This window comes from Condylura cristata, unplaced genomic scaffold, assembly GCF_000260355.1.
Source record: "Condylura cristata isolate star-nosed mole 26May11 unplaced genomic scaffold, ConCri1.0 scaffold00016, whole genome shotgun sequence".
Classification (NCBI taxonomy): Eukaryota; Metazoa; Chordata; class Mammalia; order Eulipotyphla; family Talpidae; genus Condylura; species Condylura cristata.
This window is the reverse complement of record NW_004567117.1, coordinates 12,615,461-12,623,090: the sequence shown is the minus strand read 5'-3', so window position 1 is coordinate 12,623,090 and position 7,630 is coordinate 12,615,461. Positions and strand designations below refer to the sequence as shown.

The 7,630-nt window shown below is 35.7% G+C and overlaps 1 protein-coding gene across 1 annotated transcript in view; it reads right to left on the bottom strand.

Annotated features, from left to right (window-relative positions):
• Window positions 1-7,630, bottom strand: part of RBBP8 (retinoblastoma binding protein 8) — a 50,214-nt gene that overhangs the window by 20,608 nt on the left and 21,976 nt on the right. Inside the window, exons 5-7 of the mRNA XM_004683986.2 lie at window positions 6,224-6,290; window positions 2,732-2,907; window positions 797-898 (exon numbers count right to left, since the gene is read on the bottom strand). Coding sequence (XP_004684043.1) covers window positions 797-898; window positions 2,732-2,907; window positions 6,224-6,290 — 345 coding nt within the window. The remainder of the gene's footprint in view (window positions 1-796; window positions 899-2,731; window positions 2,908-6,223; window positions 6,291-7,630) is intronic.

The following is a 7,630-nucleotide window of genomic DNA, read 5'->3' as shown; positions in this document are numbered from 1 at the left end:
TGGGGAGCAGAACAGGCAGATTGACGAAGTACACTGCTGAGGGGAGCAGCGGGCGGGTCAGGAGAGGTCTGCCACGCCATGTGGTCTCTTCCGGAGCAGGCGGGAATCGAACTCATGCGGAAGTGGCTTTAGCTTCTCAGTGCTGTGCTTTAACCCGCTGCGCCACCAAGGAGGGACTCTATGTCTCTTTTATAAATTCACATCCAGCTACTCATCCAGAATCTTTACTTGAATGTTCATAATCTCAAACAGAATATTTTCAAAAAGCAAACTCCTACCTGGAAACCTCCTGCTCCCAGTCTCTTCCATCTCATTATTTACCAACTCTAAAAGTTGTCTAAGCCAATCTCTTCATTCTCGACCTCAATCACACACAACTGCTTGGTGTTTCTCAAATCAACCAAAGAGCATTCTCACCTCAAAGCCTTTGTTCCAACTGACTCCTCTATCCCAGGATGCCCTTTCCCGAGAACTCATTCCCCCCCACCCCCAACTAGATTGTAAGCTTCACAAAGTTAAAGGTTTTGGTTTCTGAATATTCACTCAGATGTTTGTTGAATGAATGAGTAAACCACAAGAAGTTCTGTTCTCTCAAAATTATTAGGAATCAGTATTAATATGTAAGAGATAGTAATTTATAATGGGGTGACGTTACTTTCTAATATGAAAAAGACTGCTAAATAACTAGTAATACAAATAAAACTTTAAGAAAAATGTTTTTGAATATTGTCTATTTCAGACCTTTGGCCACCAATAATGCCAAATTTTAAATTTGTAATAACATCATCTTGCTTACTAGCCACTGGAGATTGACTTTGATCACAAGTGTCAGCCACCAAAATTTCCTTTTCATTTGGGTTATGTTGTTGAGTTGAAGACTTTGGAACTTTTTTCAATTCTAAAGGAAAACAGGAAAGATTATGTATAAATAAACAAGATGAAAAAGATTACAAAAATATTACTTTGATAAGCCAATATAAGTTTGTCTTATTGATATAATTCTCATATTCTAATAAGATTTGTTTCCTTAATTTCACTAAGATACAAAGTGAGTATCAGGACATAGAAATGACTAGAACAATTCCCTTGAGTCTTCTAAAGTCTTAGTCTCTGAGGTCTCCCAGCGTCATAATATTTTAATATTTCCTTTCCTTGTATATTTGTTGCAAATCTGTAGGCTAATTTAAAATGAATACTGTATCATATACCTCCACAATCTTTTTGTTTAAGGATTTAACTAAAAGAAAACTAAAAGAAGGACAAAGTACTCTGTGAAAGAATTAAAATAATTTTAAAAGCCAAATGAAAATATTAAAAGCCATGGTGTTTTAAAAGAAATAAGCAAGGGTAGATAGAGAAAAGACTAATCAATCATTACATTGTTCTTAAAATAATTTGCATGACTCAAAGTTAAATTTTAAAATTAAAACTTCAGATTTAAGAAAAATGATTGCAATAAGATTAAAATAGACTTATGTAATTTCATACAATGAAGAAATAAAGCATTTGTACTAGATACAAAAGAAGACTTTCCTAATGAAGAAAATAGCTATGATTTGTTTCATGGATATTTTTTACAATGGATTCAAAAATGATATAAATTATGTAGATGCTTATATATAAGGATTCATATTCTTTCTGAGAACAGACCAAAAGGCGAATAAATGTACACTCAATTCATGATCTTACATTTTAGTTTAATTATATTATTTTTAACAGTTCTTTTGTTTTCCACTAGAGGGTGATGCAACCTTATCTAAAATGGAGAAATATTAAGCCAGTTTTCCAATATCAAAGACTACAATTTATTTACTTTTTAAAGGCATACCTAGTGTCAACAATTTATTTGCACTATAAAAATACTTCCAGGTCTATGTGCACCGCCTCCATCCAAATACTTTCCTTATACATAGCGTAGGTCAAAAATTTCAGACTTTATTATTTAATTTTATTAATATTAAAAGAAATAAGCACTGTTCTGTGTCAGTGCTCCATAAAAAGGGAGTTTCAGGGCTTCATAAAAAGGGAGTTTCAAAGCATTTAGCAGAGATGGAAATCTGGGCTAGAATTAGAATTACTGTCACTTACATGACAGTAAGTGACAAAGTAGACATATTATAAAATTATCTCTTGATTACAACCAGTTGTTACAAATTATAACAAAAATAGCCAATAAAGTCAGGTCCAAAGTATAAGTAGAAATGGGCAAGACCTAGGAAATGGAAAAATTTAGAGCCATGAAGATCTATATTGAATTCTGACTCACTTGCTTACTTAACAGATTACCCTGAGTGAGTGATTCTCCAGCTATAAAATAAAGGTGCTAATAGTTATTTCACACACCTCCTGAGAATTAATGGAGATTAATAATGCATTCAAGTCACTCAGTCTTAGTTGGCACAAGTAGCAGATGGGAACTAATGCTAAGTTCTTTTTTCTTTCTTTTTCTTCCATTCAGAAAGAGAAAAATGAGAATATTTTTTCCATAAAAAGAAAGCATTTACTACAGTTGTAAAATGCTAAGCATTTACACAGTATGTAAGCAGTGTATGTCTATACATAATATAGGCAGAAAATGTCTCATTTTACTAAAGGAATCAAACTTTAGAGGTGTGACACAACTAGCCTGAACGACTATCTTCCTTCCACTAGATTGACTAACAAAAAAACCTTACAATTGATGAAAACTTTTTACACTAAATAACTAAAATACAAAACCCCCAATCCTTACCATTTGCACACACAGTGCGCTCCAGCTTAGTATGTGTTTGTTCTACATATGGAACATGGAGATTCTCTTTTCTTCGTAGCCGGTTAGTACCAGAAAATGAGAAGGCTGTTATTGGTGAACCTGAAATAACATTTTCCTCTGAGTCAAGCTCAGTTGCTTGATGCTGTAGACCATTCCTAGGGAAAAAAAAAAAAAAAAAGACAGTTGAAAGAATGTTAACTCAGCAAATTTGCTTATGTATTTATTTGAACATTTACTATATGAGGAACTATAACAGAACATAGGGAGGTAACTAAGAAAATTTTGCATCTAATGCTACAAATCTAAACATAAGGATCAGAGAAATACTCAATTGATTATACAGAGTATCAACATGGAATATTTTTGTGGGAAGCGAAGTACAAAAGGTAATTGGTGACACTTGAAAAGGTAGTTGGTGACACTTGAATTAAAACAATTTCAAATGGCAAAGAAAATCAGCAGAGGACCCAGTCTGAGTAAAGGCCATATGCTGTGTGCTTGTGTTGGAGAAAGGCAATGAAAACTGCATGAAGGATGGTGCTGATTAAGTGTGCATATAACTGAAAATGCAGGAAGAAATGAGTAAATAGGTTTTGGAGCACTTAGAGCATGAAAGTAATGTGAACATCTAGCATCAGTGTATCTTACATTATACTCTACTTGAGTTATACTCACCGCTTTGAGTTTTCTCAAAAACATTGGGCAACTTCTACTATTTTTCTTAGGCTGTCCATCTGATTATAACACTCATCTCTACAGAACATGTCACATTCTTTTGAGTCTGTGCTAGAGCTTCACTTTCTTACCAAGGTCTGTCTTGAGAACACTATTGAAGAATGCAACTCGGGGCCTCACTGGTGGTGCAGGGGTTAAAGTCTCAGCAATGTCAAGCTATCACTAGTCACTGATGTGTGAGTTCTATCCCTGGCCAGAGAGCTGACCCACCTGGCACAGCAGACCTCTTCTGTCTCACCTGCTGTTCCTCTTAGCTGTGTATTTCACTAGGTTTATAACCTGTTTATTCTGCTCCCTACTCTGTCTCTGATAAATCTTCTCACTGCTGTACCTCTGGCCTATACCCCAGTTTCTGGTATACATAACAACAACAACAACAAAAAAACAACTTGCAACCTGTTTTCAACATCCTAGTACTCCTGTCCTGTGTTGGTCTGATCTATGAACTTTATCAATGGCATAATCTATCTATTGATCACTTATTAGAATGCAAACTCTAAGAGGATAAAAATCTTTGGTTCATTGATATATCACAAGAGTCAGTACAATGTAGGTACTCAAAGAACTTCTGCTGAATGAATACGAGATTCCCAGATTCCACTAGAAAAAAAAACAACTTGTAAGATCTAGGTACATGTTCTTGCCTAGCACAATTAAGGACCAGTGACACCTAAAGATTTGTTTTAGATTAAAATGTGGTTATTGAGTAAAACAAAGTTGACTAACTTTAGCTTGATTAACTTTCCCATATCAAACCACAAGTGATGTTATCTGTGAACCAATTCTTATCAATCTGTCAGGCATTTAGGCTTTATGTGACAGTCTATCAACTTGTAATACTACTTTTAAACAAACAACATAAAATATTCTAAATTATAACCAGCAGAGATTTTAACAAAAAGAGGGCAAAGATTAATTTTTCCTAACATAGATTTATATCTTAACTTCCTGACTCATCTCAATAATACTGTGGTCTATAATCCTGTATTCTAAACTAAGGAAAATTTTTAGAGCTAGTATCTAAATTTTAATCTCTACTGTCTTATTCTGGAAAAACAGAGTATGTTAAAGTCATGTGAGAAAAGCTTATAAATTAATGAAGTGTGAAATCTACCTGACCTTGCTTTAACTAATCACGTCACAGTCTATCTGCCTATTAGTCATAAAAATTCAACCTGCAACATGAATGAGTCACTAGAAAAAATTGATTTCCTGGCAAAGTCAATGTAGAAGTAGCTTGGAACACAAAAGTGTGAAAAACAACAAACCAAACAAGCCATTAGCTCTAATGTACAGTGGTCAAACTAGGTAAATAAGTGCCGACTTTATCCTCCTTTGTCATAGGAAAATGGAACAAAGCAAAACACCCAAGACTTTAACAAGTTTTTTTCTTTTTTTAAAGAAATCACCATCTCTGCTTTTCAGAGCAAGGTTAAGTTCACACCAGTATTTAATTAAATCAATTACACACAGCGGTCCTTTCATTTCTCCTTTTAATGGCCTTAAAAGTAAATATTTTTGGTTGTCTGCTTTACTCATCAGCCTTCCCTCAGATCCTGTGAAAACAGTTTCAGTTGTTTCCTCTCCTAACCCTCCAAAGACCTATAAGGATTCAGGTTCACCCTTCATAAAGATTCTAAAATCATTTTTAACATTTAGCGTTTCCCCCCCTCTTTTCTATAAAACTTAGCACTTCCAGTAAACTATAAATTAAAGAAGGAGTTACAACCATAAGTTTCACTTCAACATAATGTTCAAAAGGTGGAGGAAGAGGAATCCCTAAAATACAAAGTAGTAAATTAGAACACTGATCTCTTTGAAAGTCATAAAAGCTTATTAATAAAGTAATTAGAATAAGACAAATTAAGAAAAAAAACTGCCATGAAATAGCTGTTCTGAGAAATGTATTATTATACATCTCTCAGGAAAACACCTGATAATGAATCTCAGTGATTTTCTTTATTCTTTGTACTGCAAAACCCTTCATAATTTTTACTTAATTTTTTAAAAATGGAGGTAAAGCTGAGCCTCCCTGGTCTACATCCCAGTTCTTGTATGCATACATTAAAAATAAAAAATCTTTTTTTAAAAAAATGCAGGCAGGCCCTCCCTGGTGGCGCAGCGGGTTAAAGCACAGAATTAAGAAGCTTAAGCCACTTCCGCATGAGTTCAATCCCCGCCTGCCCCGGAGGTGACCACATGGCGTGGCAGACCTCTCCTGACCCGCCCGCTGCTCCCCTCAGCAGTGTACTTCGTCTATCTGCCTGTTCTGCTCCCCACTCTGTCTCTGGTGAACCCTCTCACCCTCCACATCTCTGGCCTGTACCCCAGTTCTGTATGAATAAATAAATAAATCTCTAAAAAAAAAAAATGCAGGCAAGCTGGCTTACAATGCTGTATATCATTTAGAGGTATAGGCTCACATATCAGGGTGTATGATGACACTCCACATCCCCTACCAAGGCAGCCAACATCCCCAGCCCAAGTCTACTGGGCCCTATCCTATTTTATTCCCCTACCTGCTCCTTTCCCTCTGTTAGCCTCAATTAATTCTACAGTCAGATTTCTAGGGCTTGGTTTTATCTGTCCCCTCATTTTGTTTCTTTACATGCCATATAATGGAAAACTGAAATCAACAATTCTAAATATATCTATCGTGAACATAACTGTCCAATGAAGAAACAAGTTAGGAGAAAACATTCAATTTCTGCTTCAGTTTAGGAAAAAAATACTTACTCAATTTTCTGCTGCAGCTGTTCAGAAAGCTTTTTATTTTCTTCTTGTAGAGTATTCTTTTCATTCACTTAAATATAATTGTGAAAAAGGTACATATTATATTAATGAGTACATCAGCTTTTCCAATAGTTTAACAACTATGAAACATCAGATATTCTAAGTCATATTGTTACTCAAGTTAATGTTACTATGCAAAAATGATTTCGCACTAGGTCATGATTACTACATCTCATGTTGTGCCAGTTCTATTTAACTGATTAACTAATGATTTTATGTAATGCTTGTGGGCAAAAAAGAAAGCAAGCCTCATGTATTGGACAGTCTAGTCAACCTATTCATACTGATGATAAGAAAGCATTTCAGGGCCTCTATGGTGGTGCAGGGATTAAAGTCTCAAGTGCTATGATGCTATCGCAGGGCAAAAGTTTGATCCCAGGGTCAGAGAGCTGACTCACACAGCAGACCTCTCCTGTCTCACCCACTGCTCCCCTCAACAGTGTATTTCGTAAGTTTGTCTGTTTTGCTCCCTACTCCGTCTCTGGTGAATCCTCTCATTATCCACAGTCTGGCCCACACCTCAGTTCTTATATGCATAAATAAATACAGATAAATTTTAAGGATAGCCATTCTTATTTGAGAAGTAGAAACCCAATTCTGGGCTCTCATTCTACTGTAGCCAGTCAAAATTCTTATTAATATCTAGTATAAGTGGTTATGTCTATGTTTTACTAAGACTGTATCTAAGAGATCAAGTCACAGTAAGTACAATTAACCTTTACCAAAGAAAAATTCACCGTATCCCAAAAAAAAACTTGTTAATCATTTAGTACTTTATACACATAGGCATATTTTTTTTTAATTGAGTAAGTGTGTATAAGATGTGAGGTCACTACACTGCCTGTGGAGGTGGTAAAAGATACTTAAGAATATAAGCATTGATATCTTTCTAGAGGAGCTATATTCCAAGGCAACTAATAGTCCCAATTGGCGAAAGAGAATTACTGCTAGTTATAGCTCAGTCCCAATTGATGAAAGATAATGTCAGTTGACAAATGTAGAAAGAACAGCAGAAATGGAAAATTATTATTTCATAATCTAAATTAATTGATTCAGGTAAGGATCATACCAATGCATGCTAAAACCATTTTTAAAAGTCAAGGGAGAGGCCCTCCCTTGTGGTGCAGCAGGTTAAAAGCACAGCACTAAGAAGCTTACGCCACTTCCACATGAATTTGATTCCCGCCTGCCTTGGAGGAGATCCACATGGTGAGGAAGACCTCTCCTGACCCGCCCGCTGCTCCCCTCAGCAGTGTACTTCATCTATCTGCCTGTTCTGCTCCCCACTCTGTCTCCGGTGAATCCTCTCACCCTTTGCATATCTGGCCTGTACACCAGTTCTATACGAAT